The sequence below is a fragment of the Felis catus genome, chromosome A1, assembly GCF_018350175.1.
Source record: "Felis catus isolate Fca126 chromosome A1, F.catus_Fca126_mat1.0, whole genome shotgun sequence".
NCBI lineage: Eukaryota > Metazoa > Chordata > Mammalia > Carnivora > Felidae > Felis > Felis catus.
In genome coordinates this window covers 82,828,948-82,856,840 of record NC_058368.1, presented here as the reverse complement: position 1 = coordinate 82,856,840, position 27,893 = coordinate 82,828,948, and the positions used below count along the sequence as shown (strand labels likewise).

At 43.7% G+C, this 27,893-nt stretch overlaps 2 protein-coding genes across 10 annotated transcripts in view; one reads left to right on the top strand and one right to left on the bottom strand.

The window, feature by feature from the left end:
* Positions 1 to 5: 5 nt before the first annotated feature.
* On the top strand, positions 6 to 27,773 carry CHAMP1 (chromosome alignment maintaining phosphoprotein 1). 4 transcript variants are annotated; one of them, XR_002742112.2, is made up of 4 exons: positions 6 to 158; positions 4,008 to 4,137; positions 27,413 to 27,588; positions 27,740 to 27,773. XR_002742112.2 is itself a non-coding variant. In XM_023253537.2 (3 exons), exon 3 carries the CDS (start codon positions 8,704 to 8,706, stop codon positions 11,173 to 11,175), a length of 2,472 nt encoding a protein of 823 aa, XP_023109305.2. In that variant the 5' UTR covers positions 7 to 158; positions 4,008 to 4,137; positions 8,650 to 8,703; the 3' UTR covers positions 11,176 to 12,212. The 4 variants fall into 4 exon arrangements, 3 of the variants coding, with proteins under 3 accessions (XP_023109305.2, XP_023109306.2, XP_044912200.1); XM_023253537.2 differs by lacking the exons at positions 27,413 to 27,588; positions 27,740 to 27,773 and adding an exon at positions 8,650 to 12,212 and having other exon boundaries at positions 7 to 158; XM_045056265.1 differs by lacking the exons at positions 6 to 158; positions 27,413 to 27,588; positions 27,740 to 27,773 and adding exons at positions 362 to 671; positions 8,650 to 12,212.
* The window catches only part of UPF3A (UPF3A regulator of nonsense mediated mRNA decay), a 35,005-nt gene continuing 29,914 nt past the window's right edge, over positions 22,803 to 27,893 (bottom strand). For 2 of the 6 annotated variants that reach the window (XM_045056285.1, XM_045056286.1), the window contains exon 11: positions 25,388 to 27,569. In XM_045056285.1, coding sequence (XP_044912220.1) covers positions 27,305 to 27,569 — 265 coding nt within the window. In that variant the 3' untranslated portion in view covers positions 25,388 to 27,304. Of the gene's footprint in view, positions 23,408 to 25,387; positions 27,570 to 27,893 lie in introns of those variants that run through there. The other 4 variants (XM_045056279.1, XM_045056274.1, XM_045056291.1 and 1 more) reach the window with 4 other exon arrangements.

Below are 27,893 nucleotides of genomic sequence, written 5' to 3'. Positions count from 1 at the left end.
TCCCGCGGCCGCGCGCACGCCCGCGCGCCCGCATCCCGCGCCTGCGCCGCGCAGCCATTCGGGAGGCCGCCGCGCTGCAGGGCTTAGCGGAGCAGCCGGGTCCCGCGAGCGCGGCTTCCGAGGTCCTTCGAGTGTCTGGACGCCGCCGAGGCCCACCGGTGAGGAGCGGGGCGAGACTGTCGCCCGGGCCGCGGCCCACCCCGCCTCCGCCAAGGCCCGAGTCCGGGGAACCCCGTTCGGGGCGTGCACCGAGGAGCGGCCTGCGCCCCGTCCGCCGGCGGGGTGGGCCTCGGGGCGGGGGGCGAGCCCCGCGTTCTCTGCGGGAGGCGGGAAACGCTCTGCGCGATCCCGCGGGGAGGTCGGGAACCGGCTCGGGAAGGAAAGCGCTTCTTCCGCTACGGGCCAGGACGCAGTTTTCGCGGCACCTCGTCGGCGTGGGCTTTTGTCATTGTTGCTGCTTAGAAATGAGCTGGGCAACCCAGAGTGGGAGACACGTAATCACATAGCTGGGAAGGGGTTAGTGCCCAGAATAGGTAAAGAACTTCTACGACTCAACAACAGAAACAACCTGGCTTTAAAAAACGGGCAAGGGCTGGCCAGTGAGCACGTCACAGGATGCTCCGCAGGATGCTTCCAGACATCAGAGTTAGGAAAATAAAAACCAGAATGAGGTACCACTTCACACCCACTCGGACGGCTGTCATCAAAAGAAAAATAACAGGTGTTGGGGAGGGTGTGGAGAAGGGGGCACACTCGTGCATTGCTGACAGCCACGTAAAGGGGTGCAGCCAGGAGGTATGGAAAAAGGGTTAGTGGTTGCTCACATTTTAGCGTAGTTACTCTAACACCCAGCAATTCCGCTCCTAGGGCTAAACTCTAAAGAATTGAAAGCAGGGCCTCAAATATTTGTTCACCAGTGTTACTAGCAGCTTTATTCAAAATGAGCCAAAGGCGGAAATACTCCAGATGTCTATCAACAGATGAATGGAAAGCAAATTGTGTAATGTAATTCATCCATAAAAAAGAATAAAATTCTAATACATGCTGTAATATAGATGTGGAAAGTGAAATAAGCCAGACACAAAAGGACAAATGTATGATTCCACTCATAGGGACAGAAAATTGAGTAGAGATTACCAGGGGCTGCGGAGGTGGAGGGGTGGGGGGAATGGGGAGTTACTGTTTAATGGGTACAGAGTTTCTCTTTGTCCTAATGAAAAGTCCTGGAAATGGACAATGGTGATGTTATACAACATTGCAATATACTTGATTCCACTGAATTGTGCTTTTGAAAATTGTTAAAATGGTAAATTTTGTTGTGTTTTGCCATAAGTTTTTAAAATGTGCGGGAAAAGGCAAAACCAGGAAGACAGTAAAGAGATCAGTGGTTAATGAGGAGCACAGGGAATTGTTATGGCTGTGACATTCTGTCCATTCTGTAATGCTCGGTATGTGACACAGTGTGTGTGGAAAATTATAGGCTTGTACAACAGGTAGAATGACCCCTAACTACACTCTGCACTTCAGTAACAATAATATATCAGTATTCATTCCTCAGTTATAACAAATACTAACAGAAGTTGTGTACAGAGGAGGAGAGAAGGTATATGAAAGCTGAAAGTTTGCATTCAATTTCTTCTTTAACTTAAAACTACAAATAAAGTTTACTACTTTTCAATTGACATTTAGGGGTGAAGAGAAATGCTAGTGGATATATAATAGAACCCGATTGGTTTTAACCGTGCTGTACATAATTTTGTGCATTTATTTTTTAAACTATGCATCAGAATGTTTTTAAAGACAACCAGTGGTGTTAGAGTCTAATGAAGCTGTTGGATAGGAGATAAGTGTGATGTGGTGGACTGGCAAACCACTAATGACAGAACTTTTTTAGGAACTGCGTGTAGCCTGTAGAGGCAGAAAGTAGGATGAGGGAAACTTTTGTAGAGTTACCTTCATACTTAGGCTTAGGAGCTCTGAAATTTGGGTGGGAGGGCAGAAGGAATCTGTGTGTCTGGCCTGTACTCAGGAGTCCCCATGGGAAAGACCTCATGGTGTTACAGCAGACATCCAGAATCAGGATCTTGTGTTACTTCCTCTGACCTAAGTGTTGTGATCTTGGGCGCTTTTCTCCGTCAGCATCACTTTTGTCATTTTAAATTTTTTTTTTTCCTCAACTTTTATTTATTTTTGGGACAGAGAGAGAGAGAGAGAGAGAGCATGAATGGGGGAGGGGCAGAGAGAGAGGGAGACACAGAATCGGAAGCAGGCTCCAGGCTCCGAGCCATCAGCCCAGAGCCTGACGCGGGGCTCGAACTCACAGACCGCGAGATCATGACCTGGCTGAAGTCGGACGCTTAACCGACTGCGCCACCCAGGCGCCCAAACTTTTCTCATTTTAAAGTGAAGGGTTTGGACTCAAGTCCTCTGATGACCCTTTCAGTCCCATGCTGATCATTGACTTATGATTAGGGAGGGCTCTTACCTGGCAGGGCCAGTCATTCTAGTCCATGACTGAGTACTTTGTAACCCTGCTGGCTTCCACTTGCTGCTTCTAGGACACCTTACCTATTAATCCATACTTCTTCCACTTTTGAAGTTAATCAGTTTCTGGAATCCCAAAATACATGTTTTTATTTATTTATTTATTTATTTATTTATTTATTTATATTTTTAAATGTTTATTAAAAACATAGAAACAGAGTGTGAGCGGGGGAGGGGCAGAGAGAGAGAGAAAGACAGACCCAAAGAGGCTCCATGCTCTGAGCCGTCAGCACAGAGCCCGACGCGGGGCTCGAACTCACAAGCCATGAGATCATGATCTGAGCCGAAGTTGGACGCTCAACCGACTGAGCCACCCAGGCGCCCCCCAAAACATGTTTTTAAAGACTGCCTGCCATCCTGGTTGCTTTCGTTTGCGTGTTCCCCTGTGTTATGAACTCAAAGTGTCCTTCCTGCTCAGAGCTAGAGACAGCGATCTACTGGGACTTTCTGTCCAGTGTAGAATATGGAATGCAGTTCTCTGTAGATTCGTCTTCCTGATTTTGTGCACTGTACTGGCTTGTCAAGATCTTACTAAATTCCAGGGTATTAGTCAAGGTGTATTAGAAAGAACTTGGATAGATGGCAGAACTTTAATCTGGTCCTTTGTCAGATGCTCAGTATTTGCTTCATATTGAGCAAGTTACTTAATGTTTAGGCTTGAATTTCCTCAGCTATAAATTGAGTTTTAAAGTAGATGCTCCCTGAGGTCTTTCTGCTCTAAATCCCAATGTTCAAAGGCTAGATGATAGCTTAGGTCTCTTCTAGTTTTAAAATCTTGTGAACCTAAGGTCAGGTCTCCAGTCTTCATGACCAGATGTTTTAGAGGTAACAAACACATACTTTCTTAGCATACACCGTGAGCCAGGGATGTGCAAGGGCTACAGGGTGAATGGGTAGACCCTGCCCTCAGAGAGCCAGACTCCTGCCAGAGGGTGAAGGCTACACTGGAGGTGTGCTGACAAAGAGGATGGGGGGTGGGAGTGGCCATTATTAAGAAGTAATTCTGCGTGAGGGTCTGATGGCTGGGTGGCAAGACAGGGAGTGTAAAGAAGGGGCGATGCCTGTGCAAAGGTCCAGACGCTTGGTTTGTGGGGGAGTTACAGATGGGTCAGTACTTAGACCTGTCGGTTGCCAGACAGATCGTGAAGAGCTTTACATGCCTGGTTTTGTCTGCTGAGTGCTGTCACATCAGCTGAAGTGGGATGGTGGGCTGGAGAGTGCTGTGGTTAAACACATGAGCATTAATTCTGTAGTGGATTTTAAAGTGGAATTAGACATGGGTGGCATCATGGTACGGTCACCTTTGATATTATTTCAGTAAAGCAAGTGTTCAGCTTATTGGATCGGACCCCTGTCACTGTTGCAGGGAGCAGGACAGCGAGAGAAATAGGCAGAATTCTATTACAGGGCCACAGATGACCACAGAAATGTAGTTTTGATTATACTTCCTTTATTTTTTTCAGGTCCAACTTCTCATCTCTGTATCTCTGTTCTTCATGTACTACAGGCTTTTTTCTGTAGTTAAGTCAGAAAGCCATGTAGACTTGCCTGCCCTTTGAAGACAGACTTTTAAGACTTCTAGGAAGATAGCTGGTAAGTCTACCAGGGGATAGCATGTTGGTCTCTATTTCTTCCCTGCTGTAAAAGCACTTGTCCTGGATTCATAGTGTTTTTTGTTTGCTTTTTAATGTTTAGGAGAATATTTTAAGATATGAACATTTTTGAAAAATGTTTGGATTTCATAAGGAAAAACCACTTATAAGAGCATATACACTCATATGTAATGATGTGGGAATGTGTGCTAGATATGCATTTATATGACAGAGTTTGGGGTTTGAGAAGTGAATTTTTTTACCATTCTTTTTAATTTTTTTAAGAGGTTTCTAGAGTATGATAATGAGGTGTGGGAGTAGGCAGGTTTGGGTAGTAGGCACTTTGAGATTGGCCAGAAGAGTTGGTGACAGGAAGAGGAAATAGGGGCAGGTGGGAGAGCTGGGGACTTTTAAAGTGTGAGGAGCTTGAAAGGGAATGGGATGGGTGAGATACTGATTGGGTGGCACTAGATGAAGGGTGGGAGAGCTGATGATTTAGGCAACAATTAAAGACCAAAGGAGACCGTCCAGTCAGAGAAGCTGAGGTGGCTGGAGGCCGCCCGAGGCAGAAGCCAGCGGACTTAGGCCAAATGGTATTCCTCAAAAACGGACTCATTTACAGGAGCAGCTGTAAAATGTAGTGAGCGTACAATTTCCAGAAAGGCAAGAAACAGAGGTACAACTGATGGAAAATAGAAGTAAGGAGAAAGAGTGGTAGAGCTTTGCCCGTAGAAAAGATCCACAGGACTTGGGTAGTAGTCGAGACCGGGGGTGTGGCTGAAGAGGGGACCAGCTCTCTACTGTTGCACTGTCAGAGGTGTCTATTTATGCATTGTGCTTTTGTGTTACCCTCTCTTTCATTTGGTAAAACCTTCCTGGCAATAGAGTATTGTGCTCAGTCATTTCTGTGGTAGTAGAAGGAAATGCTCTATACCCTTACAGTTCATAATCTGATCCCCATATTGTACACTTATTGGGTTCGTTGATAACTTCTTTTTTATGAGTTAGTATTGGTAAAAGTTGGTGAGTTAGCATATAGGAAATAAAATCATTTCATTGATGAGACTATATTAGGGAAAGAAAGGAGAGGGGTCGCTAAGTAAGATACTTTTGCTGTATGCCAGTTTCTTGAGAAGATGGGAAAAGTCTCCATAGTTTTGTTTAATAAGCTTCTGAAGTCATGGAAGTAAAAAGCCTCTTCCTGTCACGAGTGGGACCTGAGTATATTTGGGATGAGATACTGTGTGTTGGTCAGTCATAAAGTTACCAAGATCATTTGGGAATATTTATTTACCAGAAATGAAGTATTTGTTAGAGGGTACTCTTGTAGTTTCTAATATAACAAATCATAGCTGACACTGAGTGCTAACTCTGAACATGCTACAAAATATCACATCCATTTTAGGGGAACTGAAGCATAGAAAGGTTTAGCAACTTAACAAAAGCCGTATCGTGGAGCTAGGACTCCCTCAAACCCAGCAGGCCTGAGCTCTTAACCTCTGTGTCATAATACATACGACATAGGGAATATTATACTACAATGATGTGATATCCCCCATTATTTAATATGAGCATCCCTTGACTGTTCATTAGGGCCGCTTATTGCCAGGTGGGATTATTAAGATAAATCTTCCCTATTCTTTTAACATTGTTCTAGTTTTATGAAACATTGGGTCTGAGGTTAGCCTGCATGTTCTTTCTACATGTTTTACTTGCCAACCACGAGATCATGACCTGAGCTGCTGACTGAGCCACCCAGGTGCCCCAAAAATGTTAAGTCTTTTATTTTATTAAAAAAATTTTTTTTCTTACATTTATTTACTTTTGAGAGAGAGAGACAGAACACAAGTTGGGGAGGGGCAGAGAGAGTGAGACACAAAATCTGAAGCATCTTCCAGGCTCTGAGCTGTCAGCACAAAGCCCAGTGCGGGGCTTGAACTCAACAAACTGAGATCATACCTGAGCCAAAGTCGGATGCTTAACCAGCTGAGCCACCCAGGCGTCCCTGTTAAATCTTTTAAATGAATGTTTTTGAAATTATTAAAGGGCGATCCTGTGGACATAAGAAGTGTGTAATGTTTTCTGAGGAGCAGTAACATGGAAGGAATACATTTTGACCCTTCATTACTGTTAGCACAGAGCACATTGTGGGTCCTGGGGAGTGGCTGGTACTTTTGGTAAAGGATGGAACATAATGTAATGGGAAAAGACTTTGGATAAACTGTATGTGTTACAGAATCTGTTTTAGCAGTTGTTGGGTTCCCATGCTGAGAAGAACACACCAGATGGAGCCGGTGGAGAATAGCATAGAGTCCAGTTGGAAGAACGTGGGACTCTTGATCTTGGGGTCATGAGTTTGAACCCCGCGTTGGGAGTAGAGATTACCTTACAAAATTAAAAAGAAAAAGGAAAAAAAGGAAAAGAGTTCAGAATGGATTCATAAACACAAAATTTAGTAAATGCTAAATGGAACATTACACATCAGTGAGGAAAAGGGTTGCAGAGACAACTGCACTGTCCGTTTGGGGTGAAAAAATAAGCTGAAAAAATAGACTATCCCACTCCTTATACACGATGGAGTAAAAATACAAATGTTAAAAAAAAAAAGAATGAAACCATCAAAATCACAAGAAAAATATGTAGACTGCTTTAAAAGTAATGGAGTGGGAAAGCATGATTTAAAACAGTCGTAAGGAAAACCTTTAAGTTTTTCATTTGTATGTGAACCAGTTGTGTGTGAAAACACGCACGCACACATACACACACACATACCGTAAGTCAAGAGATGGTAAACTAGGAACATATCTTCAGTAGAAGGACTGATTTATTTTATGCAAAGACTACAGATAATTAAAAGGACAAGGCATACCCTACAAAAGAAATACACATGTGTAATAAAAAGGGAAAATGTTCACTCTTTCTCATTAAAGAACAGCTTGTTAAAACGATGATGAGACTCCAGTTTTCACCCTAGAAGTAGCAAAGATTAGAAGTTAATAATAGTGTTCTTGAGGGATTGGGGAATTGCCCCTGAACTGTTGGTTGGTGTGCAATACTACTGTAACTTTCTGAGAGGTGGGTGAAATGTATCAGTTTTAAATGCAAAGAGCCTTTGAACTGGGTAATTCACTTGTAGGAATTTTCCCTTCAGCAGCACCCTCATATTCAAGATATGTACAAGGAAATATAGTGCTTCCTCTATGTAAAAATGTCCTAGAAAATGCTCGTCATAATTCAGCAGAACTCCTGAAACCTATGCCTTCCCTCTCCATAGAAACATGAAAACTTGGCCTAGTTCTGTTTCCAGAATCACCAAAACCTGCTCCTCTCTTCGCTTTACCTGAAGCCTCAGGAGCCTGGTCTCGGTTCTCTTGAGCCACCTGCTCTTACTTAAATGAAAGCAGGTTGTAGAATATTGTGTTTAGAATCCTATTTGTGTAGCATGTCTTTGTGAGAGATTGTGTAGTCTTAGAGCAAGTGATACTGTGTAAATATCTTGTTCTGCACGAATGAGTATATTTCTAACTCTGAGCTTCTGTTACTTTTCACCATCCTAGAAAACGTGCTTATTTAAACTTTTAAAAAGTCATAATTACTGGCAAGCAAGTTCCTGCTTCAAGGATGTCCTCTATCTGAATTGCCCTTTTGCTAAGCAAACTCCTTTACATCGTTCAGGATCTATGCTGGAGCTTCTTTCCTTGACAGCCTTTTCTGTGTTGCCCTTCACACTTACCTGTGCAACTAATGTTAGCACCATAGTACAAGACACATCTTTAAACCCAAGTGCCTAGAAAAGCAGGGGACAGAAAATAATTAATCTTAAATGAAAGAATAAAATATTAGGATGGATAAAATATTATAAAATGTGTTGATATTTTTAAAAAGCCATCTTTTCATAATTTTAGATTAATGAGTGCTTTCTGAAATGGATCTAGTTTTCTTGCTCAGCCTTAAATTGCCTAGCTTTAATTTTGATGTTTGCTCAACTTTATTGAGCAGCTTGTTGAGGCAGAGTTTTAGAGTCAAGGTGTAAGGCACACGCTGGGTAATTCTGGGGTCAGGCTTGGGTCACTGGTAGTCTAGAACATGGGTAAGGTACCATTCCGAACCTGTTTCTTCATCTATAAATGAAAATACTAATACTGAGTCATAGTGTTAGGTGGATTAAATGAGATGATATATGTAACAGCAGTTTTGAAGCTCAGCTAAAAACTAATTCCATCTCGGGGTATCTGGGTGACTCAGTCATTTAAGCATCTGACTCTTGATCTCAGCTCAGGTATTGATCTCAGGGTCATGAGTTCAAGCCCTGTGTTAGGACTCCACTACTTTAAAAAAAAAAAAATTAGTTCCATCTACCTTTTCTCTTCAAAATCTTTGTTGAGATACTATCTGATAAATGCACATACCATTCTAGACTTAAAATTAAGCAATTATAGAATGAAAAGTTCTAGGACAGCATTTTATTTAAAATTATATTCCCTGAAAATAATTAATTTCTACTTTATTGCAGCACTATTGAAAGTTTTCAAAGAATATAACCGTGTGTGTTGTAACAGAAAGAGAGATGGAAGTATTCCAGGAACTCCGTAAGCCCTCAGCACGTTTGGAGTGTGACCACTGCAGTTTCCGAGGCACAGATTATGAAAATGTGCAAATCCACATGGGCACCATCCATCCAGAATTTTGTGATGAAATGGATGCTGGTGGGTTAGGTAAAATGATATTTTACCAGAAAAGTGCAAAGCTATTCCACTGCCATAAATGCTTCTTCACCAGCAAGATGTACTCTAATGTGTACTATCACATCACATCCAAACACGCAGGCCCAGAGAAGTGGAATGAGAAACCAAAAACTCAGCTAAGCAAAGAAGCAGATCCTGGGAAGAGCCCTCCTCTTCCTGAACACCAGAAAATACCCTCTAATTCAGCAGAACTCCCAAAACCCATACCTGCCCTTTCCATAGAAACACAGAAACTTGGCCCAGTTTTGTCTCCAGAATCCCCAAAACCTGCTCCTCTCTCTTCCCTGGAGCCTCAGAAGCCTGGCCCTGTTGTTTCTCCTGAGCCACAGATACCTTCTCTTCCTTCTCCTGAGCCTGCAAAATCTGCCTCTCTTTCTTCTCCTGAACTTGCGAAGTCAGTCCCTGTTGTTTCTGAATCTCAGAAACCAGTCCCTATTCCTTCTCCAGAGCCACAGAAACTTACTCCTTTATCTCCTGAGCCAGTAAAGGCCACTCTTCCTAATCCCAAACCCCAGAAACACTCCCATTTCCCAGAAACATTGGGGCCACCTTCAGCCTCTTCTCCAGAGTCACCAGTTTTAGCTGCTTCCCCTGAACCTTGGGGTCCTTCCCCAACTGCATCTCCGGAGTCTCGGAAGCCAGCCCGGACTGTCTCCCCTGAGCCAAGGAAGCCATCCCCATCGGAATCTCCTGAGCCTTGGAAGCCATTCCCTGCTGCCTCCCCAGAGCCCAGGAGACCAGCCCCAGCTGTGTCACCAGGTTCTTGGAAGCCAGGGCCACCTGGGTCCCCAAGGTCTTGGAAATCCAGTCCTTCAGCATCATCAGGACCTTGGAAGCCAGCTAAACCTGCTCCAGCTGTGTCTCCTGGTCCTTGGAAGCCAATTCCTTCTGTTTCACCTGGACCATGGAAACCAGCTCCCTCTGTGTCCCCCGCATCTTGGAAGTCTTCATCAGTCTCACCTGGTTCCTGGAAGTCTCCCCCCGCATCTCCTGAGTCGTGGAAGTCTGGCCCACCAGAACTCCGAAAGACAACTCCCACCTTGTCACCTGAACATTGGAAGACCATTCCCTCAGTGTCCCCTGAGCTTCGTAAAGCAGGACCTCCCTTATCTCCTGAGCTTCGTAAACCAGGCCCACCATTGTCCCCAGAGGTCCGCAGTCCAGCGGGATCTCCAGAGCTCAGAAAACCTTCAGGGTCTCCAGAGCTTTGGAAGCTATCTCCGGATCAGCGGAAAACTTCTCCTGCTTCACTTGATTTTCCTGAGTCCCAGAAAAGTTCCCGTGGTGGTTCCCCTGATCTCTGGAAGTCTTCCTTTTTTATTGAGCCTCAGAAACCTATCTTCCCTGAGACCCGGAAACCTGGACCATCTGAGTCCCCCAAAGCCACCTCTGATGTCTGGAAGCCTGTTCTCTCTCTTGATGCTGAACCTAGAAAACCTGCCCTGTTTTCTGAGCCCACCAAAACAGCCCCTCCTGCTTCTCCTGAACCAAGAAAACGTGCTCTTTTTCCAGAGCCCCGGAAACATGCCCTTTTCTCGGAACTTCCCAAGTCTGCTATCTTCTCAGAATCCCAGAAGGCAGTTGAGCTTGGTGATGACCTACAGACAGATGCCATAGATGATCAAAAGTGTGATATTTTGGTTCAGGAAGACCTACTAGCTACACCTAAGAAACTCTTAGAAGACACTTTATTTCCTTCGTCAAAGAAGCTCAAGAAAGACAACCAGGAGAACTCAGATGCCGAGCTTAGTAGCAGTGAGTATATAAAAGCAGATTTAGATGTGATAGACAGCAAGGGCCAAGAATCAAGCAGCGATCAAGAGCAGGTTGATGTGGAATCTATTGATTTTAGTAAAGAGAACAAAATGGACATGACCAGTCCAGAGCAGTCCAAAAACGTATTACAATTTACTGAAGAAAAAGAGGCTTTTATCTCTGAAGAAGAGATTGCAAAATATATGAAGCGTGGAAAAGGAAAGTATTATTGCAAAATTTGTTGCTGTCGAGCTATGAAAAAAGGTGCTGTTTTGCATCATTTGGTTAATAAGCATAATGTTCACAGCCCTTACAAATGTACAATCTGTGGAAAGGCTTTCCTTTTGGAATCTCTCCTTAAAAATCATGTAGCAGCCCATGGGCAAAGTTTACTTAAATGTCCACGTTGTAATTTTGAATCAAATTTCCCAAGAGGCTTTAAGAAACATTTAACTCATTGTCAAAGCCGGCATAATGAAGAGGCAAATAAAAAGCTAATGGAAGCTCTTGAACAGCCACTGGAGGAGCAGCAAATCTGATTTTTACACTTGGCGTGGATATACGATCTACAGAGTTGTTTGTTGAAACTGTAAAGCCTAGTTAAGTAGCATAGTTGGAATGGTAGATGTTGATGTGTATGATGTACCGTGTTTGTCTCGGTAGTGTTACAAAGGGTAAGCATTTGGTCCTTTTTTTCATGGCCTCTGTTTATGTGGCTGTCTTGTTAAGTTAATAAATTCGTAACTATATTCCAGGTGGATTAAGATTTCTCTAATTTCTTTAAATGTATTTGAATAATATGAAGATGTAGGCGGTCCACTTAATCCAGAGCAAGTTGTACTCGATTTAAAACATCTAATAAAGTGTATCTTTTTTTGTGAAACTGACTTCAGACAATGGAAATTATTAGTTGGAATGTTTAACAATTAGGCATGAAATTTTTTCTCTCCTTATTTTCAGATCATAAAAGTTATTTTGAAGTTCCTATTTGATCATATAAAGTTAGAATTTTGAGCAGTTCTAGATGTTTATTAGCTTTTACGTCATGGAAAATTGGAGTCTCAGGGTTGCTGATTTTCTGCTAAAAGAAGAGGGGTCAAGTAAGTTTGAAAATATTTGCAGCCTTCTCCTCTAGGAGACTGGGAAAGATGAGTGTGACTTAGACTTAGGTCTTGTCCTTAGATGTTCCCTTTGGGTTCTTCCACACTGCACTGACCCTCCCCCCCCCCCCCCCCCCCCCCCCCCGCTCCATTCTGGCTCTTTTCTTACCTGTGAGTTCACACCAATAGATGATCCTTAACTGCCAAATGTGTCAGAACTACACTTCTGCCCCTGGGCCTCATGCGCCACCTATTGGGATTTCAGACCTGGTAATGAGTAGGAACTGAAGAGTCTTCCAGATTCACAGTAGAAAATTTTATAAGTAGACGTTTCTGTTTGAGAGTACGTCAATTGTCTGTTTTCCACGGTTGTTACTGTAAATACCTTGTACCTGTTCGTGGGTTATTTTGTTCCAAAATATTTTGTCAAATGTGTATCGACCAAATTAAAAGCAAAGGCTTTCATGTCAGCAGTATCTTCATGTGTGTGTCTTCTTTTGTGCAATTTTCATTGTATAATACCCAGATTCCATTATTTCCCATACCCCCTTTTTTCAGCATGCTGATTTTCATGTCTGAATAAGCATTTTCTAAGCTGTGTTTTCTCAGCTCTGTGGTCAGGTGAGGGAGAAGCTACCCTAGGTGAGGCTCCTTGTGGAATATCCACATCCTGGCTGACTCGTGAAACATTTAGTGCCATGAGGATTGGGAGACAGGTAGTCTTAATTAAGCTGTTTCTAGACATTTTTGAACAGGGAACACTTTTTCTCATAGCATCGTAATTAGCATGCCAATCGAGAAGGTAGTGTTTACAGAATACTGGGAAGGTCTTACAGGCTCCAGGTCTCTCCCCTCTTTGAGCACAGTCTGGAGCACAGTCTGGCAGGGAAAGCACTGTGAGTAGTTGATGGTGTTTTCAGTTCACACTGGGTACCTTGAGAGCAAGCTTCTACTACTGGGTTTTCCTTCTAGGCCAACAGTAGGACAGATGGGATATCTTGGATATACAGTGGTCTTTTTCTCATCTATACTGACTTGATTAAAATTACAACTGGAAAAGAGAATGTGCAGCACCCAGAAACCCTTTTGAAGCCTGCAGTCTCAGACCAATTGTGTTATGTATAACACATTTTCCTTAGGACCTTGCATACTTCTCACAGAACGCTTCCTAGACTTTTGCTCAAGGTGGAGCCAACTAGATCCCATGACTTGCCATCTTAGGTGAGTTTTTTCGTAACACAAGTTGTTATGCTAAAGTAGGGGGTGACAAATAGTTTTGGCCTCTAAGCCACCATGTTCTTGGCTCATCTCATTTGTGGCTTTCCACTTTTTTTTCCTTTTACCTCTTCTGGTCAAAGTAACCTAATACCCTTTTTTTCAACCTTGATAATTCTGGTTTCTATATGATAGCATCCCAACTCTAATCAATGCAGCCCTACATGTTCATTTTATTTTCCTATGTAATTACAACTATTTTAAATGAACTCGATCCAGTTATTTTATATAATACGAAAAATTGTACCGTCTTTCGCTCAACATTCATGGACCTGACACCATTACATTTTAGGGTGGCCTATTTCGTTTTCATTAATTTGACCCTAAGTACATAAACTGTGATGTGTCTTTAGCAGATACTGCTTTTGTTTTAAATATTGGTGTGGATTATAGCTTTTGTCTTAGATGAAGGCCTAGAAGGGTGCTTACCATGTTGGATCTTCAGAGATCGTAAAGTGAAGAGGGGCATCTTTTAAGCTGAGTTACATCCCTAGATCTTAAAAACCCTGAAATTGTCCCCATTTCTCAATCTTGCAGTTTCTGTTGAGTAACTTTGAGTATGCAGTGTATTAGTTTCCCCTTCCTGTCATAACAAATGACATGAAATTTAGTTGCTTAAAACAACGCAAATTTGTTTTCCGACGTTTCTGTAGTTCACAGGGCCAAAGTCAAGGTGTCAGCTGGGCTGCCTTTCCTGGAGGCACCAGAAGAGCATCCGTTCCCTTCCCTTTACGTTTTCTGTCGGTTCGTGGCCCGCTTGCTAGCACCTACATCTCCTGCTTCCTTCTTCCATGTAAGGGCCCTTACGTTTACATTAAGCCACCCGGATAATCTAGGATGATCTCCCTGTTTTGAAGGCAGCAGATTAGTGGCCCTAAATCTTTGCCATATAAACGGCCATAATCACAGGGTCTGGTGGTTTGGACTTGGATGTCTTTTGGGGCTACCGCCTGCTAGACCTGGGCTTGAAATTTGGGGTTTTGATTCCTCTGCTTGACCTATTGCAAGCTAGGTTTCTTCAGCAGTATATCTTCTGTGGCCATCTCACTGTGTACATGTATTAGTACAGTAGACTGCTTGTAGTCTGGGGACTCCAGTGTCAACCCCCATTCACCCTTTACACACAAATAAGGTCTCCACAAGACTGATTTTTATGTTGCACATTTAAGGTCCAGTTACTTAGGATCTTCCATTGGCAAACCATACCTTACTCAAGCAGCCTTCCAACCCTCCCCCTGCTCATTTTTTTCTTCCCCAAGAAAATGCTCCCTCTGTTTCCTGTTAAACTGCTATCCTCACCAAGCCTGGCACATTTCCCTCCACCTTCCAATGCTAGTCTTGGCCAAACTGCATTGTATTTTAGGAATTGGAGAAAGAACAGAAAAACCCTATAAGGTTGAATTGGGCCTCATTTAGTATTGATTCAGTGCAGGAATGTAACATTTTCGTTACAAATTCTCCAGACTGGAGACGCTACACTAAATCTGAAAACTGAAAAAAGTCATTGGAATGAAATCAGATGTGTCAACACTTTTGATCCTCACCAATTAATGGCTTAGTTGGTTTGAGCATAATTTTAATTAACTTTTGCTTCCATCACCACCCAATCTATTGCGAATGCTTGTTGTGGGCCTGGTTTGTATAAATGGGAGAGTTTTAGTCATGTGAAATAAGAAGGTAGTAAAAGCCAATCAATTCCAGTGAGGATTCTGGGAAGATGGTGGAGTGGGACACCCCAGGAATCTGTCCCCTCCATGTGGACAACAATTACACTCATAGAACCTGTCTGATGTAACTATTTGGAACTCCAGTCTCTTGAAGGCTCACAACTTCCAGGGGAAGACTTGGACAGTAAATTTTAGCTCTTCACACAGTGGCAGCTACCCATCCCCCACCCCTGGCCATGTGAGCACCTTGCCCACAACTTACAGGAACTAAGGTGGGTAAAAAGGACCCTGTCTTCCAAATGTTGGGCATCTGTGCTTTGCTGATTGCTGGTTTTGATCAAAGAGGTGCAGGCAGACAGGCATTCTCATTCTATCTCCCCCATTAATGCAATCCCCTTCCCCCACCCCACTCCCACCTCCCGGCTGAAGTGACTTTCAGGATATTTAAAGGGGCAGCACTCCACCCACCCACCTCCCACTGCCCTGACCTCAGTTTTGCTTTTCTCCTTTGGGGAGCCAGACTTTAAAGACTAAGACTTTGAAAACCAGCTGCATGTACAGGGAAAATTAGGAAGTGGCCATGAATGCCCAAGGAAAGGCTCAGAATAGACATAAGACACTTTACACCTCAGGCTGATCCTCAGCGTAGAGCATACAATAATAAGACAGTAAATCCTGGGAAAGGAGGAGAAACTGATTTACACAGTTACACATTTTAGATTCGAACGTCCAGTGTTTCACAAAATATCATAGACAAACAGGAAAGTGACCCATTCAAAGGAAAAAACTTCAACAGAAACTGTCCCTGAGAAAGACTTAATGGCAGATCTATTAGACAAAGACTCCAGAACGATGGACCTAAAGATGCTCAAAGGCCTAATGAGAAGTGGAGAAAGTCAACAAAATGATGTATGGACAAAATGGAAATACCAACAGGGTGATCAAAAACCTGAAAAGAAACCAAGAAGAAATTCTGGAGCTGAAAATACCACAACGGAGATGAAAAATTCACTAGAAGGATTCAAAGGCAGATTTGAGCAAACAGAAAAATCAGTGAACGTAAAGACAGGATGATGAAATTTATCCAGGCTGAGGAACAGAAAGAAAAGATTGAAGAAAAGCAAGCAGAACCTAAGAGACCTGTAGGACACCATCAAGTAGACGAACATACACTCTGTGGGTGTCCCAGGAGAAGAGGGAGAGAAAGGGGCAGTGCAAATATTCAAAGAAATAAATGGCTGAAAGCTTCCCAAACATCCAGGAAGTTCTACAAACTCCGAAACACATTATAGTTGAAAGAAAAAGAATGAATCTTGTAAGCAGTAAGAGAGAAGAAAATCGTCACATACACAGGATCCTCAATGAGATTATGTGCAGATTTCTTATCAAAATTTATAGGCCAGAAGACCTATAAGCACTCAAAGTAAGAGTGCTAAAATAAAAAAAACCTGTCAACCAAGAATCAAATATCTGGCAAACACAGTCCTCCAAAAGTGAGGAAGAAATCAAGACATTCTTAGAAAAAAAAAAAGCTCAGGGAGTTTGTGACCACTAGATATGTCCCACAGTAAATGTTCAGCAGAGTCCTGCAGGGACACTAGACACTACCTTGATGAAGCTGTGTGGAGAAAGTAATATCTTCATAAAGGTAAATGTATGGTCAATTATAGATGCTGGCATTATAACAATGGTTTGTAACTGTACTTTTTTCTTAGCTAAGTGATTTCAGAGACTAATACATATAAAGAAAAAAAATTATTATAAAACTAGTATTATTGTAACTTGGCTTTGTGACTCCAAGTCTTGTTTTCTCCGTTACTCAGGAGACTACTGCATTTAGAAGAATTAGTTTTGGTTTGGGGACATACAGTGTATAAAGTTGTAATTTTGTGGCATCAACAACGTAAAGGGGGAGGGATAGAGTTGTAAGAGAGCAGAGTTTTTGTATGCTTATTCAACTTATGCTGCTACAAATTCAAATTAGAATGTTATAACTTTAAGATGTTGATCCCCATGGTAACCACAAAGAAAATTGCTGTAGATTTCATGCAAAAGGAAATAAAGAATTCAAGCATTTTACTTTTAAAAATCAACTAAATGTAAAAGGGAAAAATACAGGAATGAGGGGAAGAAATCTGGACAAACTTTCAATATGCCCTATGAGCTATAGAGCATATGGGAAACAAATAGCACAATGTCTCATCTAGTGGATCAGACAGAAACTTTCCACTCAGCAAGAAAGAACTGGATGATAAACTGAGGACAGTTCACGAGCCCCCTTATAGGTGGGAAAATGGGGGGGGGGGCAGGACCCCAGAGGGTTTTGCTGGTGCGAAGGGGCTCTTCTCTTCTGCCAAGCAGAGCTGGCTCTGCTAAATGACCATCTCAAATTCACAGCCAGCAGAGTGAGGCAGGCAGGAACTGACAGGGTCTGCTGACTCCACAGTGCCTGGCACATTGCAGGCACTCAATAAATGCTAGTTGAATACATGAGTGAATGGACTTTCCACACACATGCAAGTGAAAGGCTACCAGGAACCTGATGCTGGCCAGCTGAGTCCCTTTATGCGATGTATCGTGACAACACAAAGCCAATCATCTTCCAGTCTTGTTTGCTCCTGCTAAGGAGGAGGCAGAGGGCACTTTGCTTGGAACAGGGTTCCTGAGTAAAGGTCACCTGCTCTTGCTGGTGAAGAAAAAAGCAGGAGTGGTGAGCATAGAAACCAGCCTGACCTTGGATACTCTTTGTGCTTGTGGAACTGCAAAAGGAACCCACGACTTCTCTCCTGCCCTATATTATGTATGAGACTGGAAGCCAGGCTCCCTCTCCATGCAAGGACTCCCACCATCTGACTGTTAACAAAACTGAGGTAAGGCACCAGCAAAGCTAAGGACCTACTTTGTTGGACATTATAGCTTTAATGCTTGATAAGCACACACTTACTCTCCTGCTGAGGATAATGAGCATAGTGGTTGAGAGCTTGGGCTGTGCATTCAGACAGACCTACATCTTCATCTTCAGACAGACCTGCCTTCATCACTTAATGTGTGTGTATATGTGTGTGCATACCTGAATGTGAGCTTGAGTGAGTTGTTATCCTCATAGGCAAAATGGGATAGATTGCAGGACCTACCACATAAGGTTTTTATGGAATAAGACGCATAAAGTGCTCAGAGCACTTAGTAAATGTTAAATGCCACTGTTACTCATACATTAATTGAATTGTGCAAATGAGAATTTTCACCACTGGTAGGGAAAGTAATATTGAAGGATGAAGATTTTATGGCTTACCTCCTCTTGGCAAGGTATTGCAGGCCTTTGGGGATTTCTTTCTATCAAACATCTGAATTACAAATAGCCAACACGAAACCACCATGAAAATATCCAATGGCGGACTCCCACCCTGGAGTCATAGCTGATGTCGGAGCTCTAGTGGGCAAGACATCTGATTCCCTACACACCATGTGAGTGTAAGTCACCATGTAAGTGAGGCATTGGGTCCTGCTTAAAACTCAACCCAGGCACTACTTCCTCACCGAGGAAGCCTTTCTTGCTTCCAGGCTGGGCAAGACACCTTTTCCAAGGCTCCTAGACACCTATTGTTGCTGACTTTTACTGGAGTGTTTCCCTCTTCTTGAGGGCAGAGACTTGCATGTCATATTCCTGGAAGTAGCATTTTCTCAAATATTTGTTGAGGAGTAGAGGATTGGGCATTCTTTGCTACTCAGCATTTTCCCATGAACACCGTGCTACCTATCAGTTATTTTTGAACCTGGCTGCACATTAGAATCACCTGGAAAGCTTTATGGGGCACCTGTGTGGCTCAGTCGGTTAAGACTCTGACTTTGGCTCCAGTCATGTTCTCGCAGTTCATGAGTTCGAGCCCCACATTGGGCTCTGTGCTGACAGCTCAGAGCCTGGAGCCTGCTTCAGATTCTGTGTCTTCCTCTCTCTCTCTGCCCCTCCCTTGCTCATGCTCTGTCTTTCTCAAAATGAATAAATGTTAATTTTTTTTTTAATAAGAAAAAAAAATCACCTGGAAAGCTTTAAAAACTACTGGTTCCTGGGCCCCATTCCAGGCCAGTGAAATCTGGGTATAGAACACAGGCTTGGGTGTTTTCCAGAGTCTCACATGTTTCCAAATACAGTCACAATTGAGACCCAGCATTATAAACCATGAATGCTAAGCCCTCAGGCTTACCCATAGCCCAGCCAGCCCACCCTCGTGGAGCTATTGGGGAACAGGAGTAGGAGCAAGTGACTGTGCCCATTGTGAATCACATTTGTAGTAAAGCAGGAATGTCCTGTCATGTAATTTTAGTTTTAAAACAATATCTAAACAAGCAGAGAAAAAGCCAAAGGAGTTCAATTCTTTAAATTGTGGTCCACGAGGGGTGCCTGTTTGGCTCAGTCTGAAATCCGACTCGATGTCAGCTCAGGTCATGGCTTGTGAGTCTGAGCCCGAGTCAGTACTTGAAGTCTGTGGTTAAAAAATTACATTTGTTCCCAGTGGGGAACTCTACTGCCCATGTTTCACCTTTGGAGCTTCCTGTCATTAGTGAAGCCATGTTTGCCAGAGGAGAAGCACAGAGGGGAGGCTGGGCGGAAAGATGGCAGCCTCTGCTGGTCTCACCCAGCCTCTTCCACTCTAAACGGGTGGGATTTCCTCTGGACAGAATTCAAGGCAAGCAGAAAGTATCATGAGACTACACAACTTTCCAGACGTTTCTCACATTTAAGGGATGTAGATTTTCCTGTATCATTTCTTAAGTAGTAAGCTGGAGGAGGGATGGCATTTAAGGGTTTGGGTGAGCGAACAAATGGCAGAAAGACCCAGTAATTTGGTACAGCAAAGACCTGGTGTAAGATCTCTTTCCCTTACAGGTTGGCTGGTCTTTGGCACATCACATGGTTTGTCTGCAACACACCTGAATGATAATACTGCTTCTAAGATGAGTTCAAGGACATACAGGAGGAGGTTTGAGAGACAGTTTAGGAACACAGAGAAGGGTGTGAGCTTGAGGTCACAGAACGATTTCCAAAAGGCTAAAAAAGCAGAATGAATGTGTTTTAGACTTAATCAGATTGTGAGTACAGAATGAGCAAATGAGCCGGTTCCCAAAGGAGAATTTGGGGAACAACAGTGTATTTAGTGAAGGCTGAAATAGCAGCTGAAAATCTGTTTTTTATCAAGTTTATTTCCCAATTGCAGTCATTTTTCATACAATTAAATATTTCTACTTGCTATTGACTAAGAAATAAACATATAGATTAGTTGCCAGGCAGAATTGTTTTTAGCAATATATATTTGACTATTAAATATGTGTAAAATGTTTGGTAGTAGTACAGAACAAAATTAAAGGGTTTATTGATTAGTTTTTAAATAAATTAACTATTCCTAAAGCCCAATACTAGAGTTTCATATACTCATGTACTGCCATTTACTGAAGCAACATAGCTCCCATTATCATATTCTCTGCTTCACAAACTCCTCTAAGTTTAGCTACACATTATACTGCATTACCTTAGGTAGTAAGAAACAGACTGTTAGCTCTACATAAATTTAATCTTGACTTTACTGCATTTAGTAATCTCTTAACAAGATGTGTTCCTGATTCCTTTGTATAAATTGGTCCTCATTTTGAGACATAAATTTCACATTTATTTGAATTGAAAACAAAGTTATGGGGCACCTGTCCGGCTCAGTCAGTGGAATATGTGACTCTTTATCCCTGGTTTGTGGTTTCAAACCCCATGTTGGGTGTAAAGTTTACTTAAAACTCTTGGGGGCACCTGGGTGGTTCAGTCGGTTAAGTGTCTGACTCTTAGTTTCAGCTCAGATCATGATCTCACGGGTCCATGAGTTGGAGCCCTGTGTCTAGCTCCACGCTGAGAGCATGAAACCTGCTTGGGATTCTCCCTCTCTCCCTCTCTCTGCACCTCCCCGCTTGCTCTCTTTCTCTCTCTCAAAATAAATAAACTTAAAAAAAAAACAAAGTTATACTTTTCTGAGAAAATAAGCCTGATTTTGACTCATTGGTCTAAAAACAAAGATTAACTGGCAGAGGTTACATGGTCACTATTTTCCATAAATTGCATTAATTAAATCTACAATCCAAGGCTTTCGTAAACTCTCTGTAAAAATATTGTACTGACAAACATGTACTGAAATTACTGCCTTGAACTCCACCCACCAAGTTTTCTTGAATAGATCAGATTAAACTGTTTACCTCTAAGAATGAAAGGGTAGCAGGTGTGATTAGTAGTTATTTGATAAGTCCTGGTAAAGTCTTCTTCTGTGCCTGCTTCCCAGGAACAGAAAATTAATGAGTCAACTGATTGAATAACAAATCCTTTTAAAAGTCAGGTCTTTGGGGCGCCTGGGTGGCTCAGTCGGTTGGGCGTCCGACTTCGGCTCAGGTCATGATCTCGCAGTTCGTGGGTTCAAGCCCCGCATCAGGCTCTGTGCTGGAGCCTGCTTCGGATTCTGTCTCCCTCTCTCTCTGACCCTCCCCTGTTCATGCTCTGTCGCTCTCTGTCTCAAAAATAAATAAATGTTAAAAAATTTTTTTTAAAAAGTCAGGTCTTTGGGGTGCCTGGGTGGCTCAGTCAGTTGAGCACTTCGGCTCAGGTCATGATCTCACAGTTCATGGGTTCAAGCCCCGCATCGGGCTCTGTGCTGACAGCTCAGAGCCTGGAGCCTGCTTTAGATTCTGTGTCTCCCTCTCTCTCTGCCCCTCCCTTGTTCATGCTCTCTCTCTCTCTCTCTCTCAAAAACAAACATTAAAAAAGTTAAATAAATAAATAAATAAATAAGGCAGGTCTTTGCTTTCAGTAAGATTGAGAGGATTATCGGATGGTAAACCCTCAGAAGTAATTTGTGATTATAGATAACTGGAACATTTGGTGTATAACTTGAAAGAAATTTAAAGAATTAGGTGGAATTTTTGTAACAAGACCCCTCTGCTCCCTCATACATCAACACAGTCTCAGCAATTAGACCCATAAAAATGAAAAACGGAAGAGGACAAGGTATTCTTTCAATTCGTCTGTGAACATATGAACCAACTGGAAAAAAAATCCCCATCTGAGATGAATTTTCTTTTTAACATTTTATTACTGGAAATTTTAAACATTCACAGGAGAGAGAGTAATAACATGGACCCATACCAGCTTCAGCAGTTGCCAATATGCTGCTGTTGTCAGTTCACAGAGGGACATTGTACCTTCTCTGCTTAGGTCTTCGTCAGGCTGCTATAGCAGACCACCACTGACTGGCTCCCATGGTGGGCAACACCTGTGCCAGAATGTGTGTGTCTGCTTCTTTGGGCAGGTTACCTGGAAGTCATGGATGGATTCTCTCTGCCTGGAATAAGAAATGACCCTCCCAAGAGAGGTGAGGAGCCCCCCACAGATTTCCTGCTGAACGAGCAGCAGCAGGGCAAGTACGGGCTGCGGTGGAGGGGACGCAGGGTGCATGTGGCATTTTCAAGTCACCTTGGGCATCATGGCTGCTCCTTCCTCCCTCTTTAAAGAAAGCCCTTGTTCTTGGCACTAGAGGCCTGGCTCATGGATATGAGGGAAGCCAGGGCGTGTCCCACTTGGCTGAACTTGTACAGGCTGACTGTGGTTTGCAGCAGCCCCCAGGAGAGCTGCAGAGCATCCATGGGACCTCCTGTCTAGGAGCTGATAGGGGTCCTCCATGGGCCACATGGTCAGATGCTTTTCTTTCCTGAGAGTGTCCCAGAGTGGAACCAACAAAGGGTGAATTGACTTGTTCACTCATTTAAGTGCCTACTCTGTGTCAGAACCAGTGTTAGGCTCTGGAATATGAAATGAATAAAGCAGCTTGCTTCTGTGGTGTTCAAAGGCAGAGGGGAGTGGTAACAGAAAAACTAGTGCTATGAGGGGATGAGTGGACACTGAGTTGATTCCTTTTTTTTTTTTTTAATGTTTATTTTTGAGAGAGTGTGTGTGTGTGCACAAGCAGGGGAGGGGCAGAGAGAGAGAGAGACAGAGACAGAGAGAGGGAGAGAGAGAGGAAGATACAGAATCTGAAACAGGCTCCAGGTAAGCTGTCAACACAGAGCCCGACACAGATCTGGAACTGGGGAATGGCAAGATCATGACTTGAGCCGAAGTCAGACGCTTAACCGACTGAACCACCCTGGTGCCCCAACACTGAATTGATTCTTAAATGAAGAGTGAGTTTCCCAGGGGAATCTGGGTACTTGGGGCACTGGGGAGACTGGTCCATAGCAGGTGGCTCACACCCTTAGGTGCAGGTGGAGCCTGGGAGCCTTGTGGGATTAGAAGGTCTGCATGGGGCTCAAGCTGCTGTACTCTCCAACAAGTGAGGGTACAAGGGAGAGGCATCTCAGTAGCTAAGGGGACAGCCACCTCAGCAGGAAACAAGGACACAAAGAGGTGACTGTTGAGGCAGCATGTGTGTGTTGGACACAGCAAGGGGCAGGAAGGATTCTACCGAGGCACAGATCATCTCAGATTACTCAGGTTCACAGCAGTGCCGTCCCTAAAGTGACCCCAACTGGTGACACCCATGCTGGTCCCTTGTGTCCTCTACTTGAGACAGTCAACTCCACAGTTGCTCCCAAGATGTCAGTGAGCTGGGTTCCTGCAGCATACTGGCCCCTGAATCTTGCCAACGGAGACACAGCCTTGCCAACAGAGTCAAGCTTGTGGATCTTTGCCAATCTGCAGTAAATGCCTACAGAAAGAAAAGTCTCATAACAAACGTGTAGGTTCTCACAAGGTCCTTCGAGTGTAGCTAACCTCCTGGCTGGTGGAGGATCTCTGATCTGTGGAATTATTCTAGTCTAGAAATTGGTTGAAGGGACATGTCTCTACCTGATTGTTACTCAAGTCAGGCCTATATTCACAAGATCTGACATAGGTTTTAACTATGCAAACCAAGCAGGAATCTAGTGGGCAGTTTATCCTTTTCAAACCTAGGCACTTGGTAATCAGTCACCCCCAGAATTATCTGGGGCAGGGCCATTCTGATCACTACACTGGCCCTGTTGCCTGCTATGTTCAGCTTCCTGGCTTGACACTAAACTCCTGAGTCTTCCTTTCCCATTTAAGCCAGGGTACCTGTATTAGTTGCCTCTGGCTGCCATGACAAATGGCCACACGTGTAGTGGCTTAAAAGCACAGAAATTTATTCTGTTATAGTTCTAGAGGCTGAACCCACCATCAGTATAAGCAGGGCTTGTTCCCACTGGAGGCTCTGGGGGACAGTCTGATCTTGGCCTCCTCCAACTTGTGGGGGCTGGGCTTCCTTGGCTCGTAACAGCATCTGCACATCACCTTCTCTGCATACCTGGGTGTAAAATCTTTCCCTGCCTCCCCCTCTCAGATCCTGAATTTAATCACGTGTACAAAGACCCTTTTTCTCCCCAGGCTCCAAAGACTAGGATGTGGACATCTCTTGCGGCCATCCTCCAGCCCACTCCAGAGTCCACCTTAAATGTGATGGGAATTTTTGGCCTCTCAACTTCACTTGGCCACCACTGAGTTTAGGCCCCTAGTAGCCAGTCGAGCAAACACCTAGAACTTCTCCTTCGTTTAAACCAACACACTATCCATGAATTCAATCCAACTTAGTATCATTTTCTTTCTTCTCTAGACTCCTGCACTCAGAATCTATTCTTTCATTTGTTCCCCTCATTTTGGCTGACATGAATTCTTAAAGGGCTGTGTTCTTTTTGTGTGGAAGCCAAGTTGTTCCAGTATCAACTTTGTTATTGGCTACTTCCGGTCTGAAAACAGTGGTGGTGTGGGGAGAAACATAAGATCTGTTTCCTTGGGGACGGGACACCATGGGAGTAACAGTGGGTCTGGGTGTTGGTGAGCCTGTCAAAGACTCCTAAATACCTCCATTCTGGTTCAGAGGACACTCTTTCTGTGTTACTGAACCAACTGTCACATATGTGGCTATTTCAACCCTGTTTTACCCCTTGCATAGCAACTCTCAGGGCTTATGTTTTAAGAATTCAGGTTATTTTGTTTGCTGCTTACATTGCAATTCAGGACTGTTAGAAATCACCACCCGACACTACAATCTTGCATTGCTTTTGCCTTTCACATTGTTCCGTGGTGATCACAATGGAGCAAACCTGAACAAATCCACAACAGATAGTTGATACCAGGTCACCACAGGTGATTAGCCACTTTCCACCACAGGGTATGGGCTGCCAGATTCTTTTTGCTGGATACTAATGGTATTTCTGCTCAGGCCAGTGTAACTTCTTCCTTCAGCTTTCCCTGTGTTACTTTTGCCTCTAACTCCCTCCCTGTTTGTCAGTTTTCCTTTAGAGTTCTTGGTTTTAAGCAACAGAAACCAATCCTAGTTGACTTAAGCAGAGAAGGGAAATTATTTGAAGGCTCTCAAGTAGCCCAGAGAATGAACTTGAAGCCTGGAGAATGAGCTGAGGCTCAGAACCAACAGACCGGGTGCGGTGTAGTGAGCACGTACTGGGCCCCTGGGGAAGCACCACTGCCCTCCCACTGGGTGCCATTATCCCCACCACCACAGGCTGCTGCCTTGGATGGCCTGATTGTGCCTGCCTCTGCATCACTCTTGAGTCAGGATCATGACGTCAAGCTCTGGCTTCCTGTTGCCAGGAGCCAGGGACCCCAAATAGATCAGTGTACTTGGGGAGAAGATGATTGATTAAAAGGTACATTTCCTTGTCCACACTTTATTTCAGTCCTTATGCCAGTGAACTGTAGTGGTCTATTCATCCACTTGTGTGGATTTTCCTGGCAAACAGAGAGCTCATTATCAGCACAAGTCCTATGCTTTGTAACATGAGCATGTGGCATCTGTCTCCGGCACAGCATACACACCCAGACAAGTGGGTCGTCACTGAAGGAATAAAGTGTGTAGGCTGTAAAGCTGCCCTTGGCAGGTGAGGGTTTGTGTCTGTGGTGTGGAAGGGGGAGATGCAGTCATGTCTCTTATTCCTAGAGGGTAGAACTTGTAATTCACATCTTAGAAGCAGCACAAGACGGTTACTGAAATGTGTATTAAGTGGAAATGCTAGGTTCTAGGAAAACCTGGATGACTTCACATTTTTCTAAATATTTCTTGATTAATTTGCAAAAGTTGCAAGAGGAACCACAGCTTTATCACATTACGACCTATCAATTGGTTGTCCATTAGAACCTCGAGCCTTTGGGGTTTCTCTTCATAGTCGTTTGTAAGTGGAAGTAATGGCTGTGTGCTGCTGGGGCCTCTGGGTCTGATAGGCAGTATGCTGGGGTTTCTCAAGGCTTCAGAACCACCTTGAGGATAAGAGCTGAGACCTAAATTATCAGTAGTTCTTAGGCAGCACCTGAGAATGTGCATTTCTGACAAGTCCTCTAGGAGCTGCTGGGGGTGGGGTATCACACTGTTGTACAAAGAGTGGATTTCCTTGGGGTGAATGAAAGCTTTCTCACACATTAAAACAAAACAAAACCTTTCGTCCAGGGTCAGATTTGTGTGCAAGTAATAGAAATAGTCACTCAAACTGTTTACACAAGGGACACCCCCCTCACCTAACAGAAGCCCACAGGAGGTGGGCAGTTTGACCACCGCGGTCAGGAGCCCGGGGTCTTCCCACCTCTGCATTTTGGCTCTGTGTGAAGGCTACCCTTGGGCCTCTTTGGCCACATACGGGAGGATAGAGTTAGGTCTGCCCTGTTCCCTCCCTGCACTCACTGACATCATGTGCCCGTCACCTGACCAGTGACAGCCAGCAGGCCCAGGCCCAGAGCAGACTGGCCGCGTCTGGGGTCTGCCCTGGTCAGAAGGAAGCAAGCTGCTGGGGGATCTGCTTGGAAGAAGGAAGGCGACAGGAATCACATGGCTACTTGGCAATGGAGAGAAAATACATATCATTATCTGTCACTTAAGGTGACAGTTTTTGCCTAGAATATTGAATCACTCCATTTTATGTTTATGGCAAGATAATGGTGACAACAATTTAGTGCTGGGTTACAAAGAGCCTAATGTATGACACTTACAGCTTTTTAAAAGTTGTTCCTTTGAGGATCTGACAAACATTTAATATAGACCATTCCATAGAAAGAAAGAGTATGATCTTGCTTATTCATAATATCAGGGAGACTAATTTAGGGGCCATGGATGGCCACTAGAGCAACAGTGTGATATCAACACTCAACATGGATTTCGGATGAAGGGTTTCTGATCTAGACAATCTGGTTCTGGCACTTATGACCTGGAAGATTCAAGGAAGACCCTACCTTTTAGGGGTTTCAGCTCCTTGTATGTTTAAGGAAGGGTATGAGCCCTGAGGATGCAGGGACTAGTCTGCTGTGTTCACTGCTTATGCCCGACACCTATAAAAGTGCCTGCCCCACAGAGGCGCTTGGAGAGAATGTGACGAAGGAATACAGGAACCTCCCAGAGTGGTTACACTGCCTCTTCAAAGGACTGTTGTCAGACTACAAGTAAAGAGCATCATAAATGTGAGATGCTGTTACTTCACTTGAGGGACACTGGAATTGCTTAATGATGCCCATCTTTTCAGTAGGAATATGGCTTTGTTACAAAGATAGGTATACCCTCTGTGAAGAAGCACAGGTGCTCCTCAAATCAAGTGATGTTTTTTGAGAGTGTGTGGGACTGAGTTGGCCTATTATAACCTGGTCTGTCTCTGCCTGTGTCTACCCGTCTCTGTCTCTCTCTCTCACTGATGTTTAGGGCAGATGCACAATGTGTTTGGGAAAGAAGTATCATTGGATTATTCTTTGAATCTGCGTCATGGAAAATTTGATTTGTTAATTCACATGCCTGACAACATAATGCTACAGATCTTCTCTTTTCTTGATTTGGATGACATTGGGCAGCTCTCAAAAACCTGCAAAAAATTCCAAAAGGTAAGGCCTTAAAATATTATACACACACACACACACACACACACGTGTGTGTGCATGTATTTTGTACTGGTAAATATTACACAGAATTTCAAAGAGAAAGGGCATGATTTAAAAAAATTTTTTTTTCAACATTTATTTATTTTTGGGACAGAGAGAGACAGAGCATGAACGGGGGAGGGGCAGAGAGAGAGGGAGACACAGAATCGGAAACAGGCTCCAGGCTCTGAGCCATCAGCCCAGAGCCCGACGCAGGGCTCGAACTCAAGGAGCACGAGATCGTGACCTGGCTGAAGTCGGACGCTTAA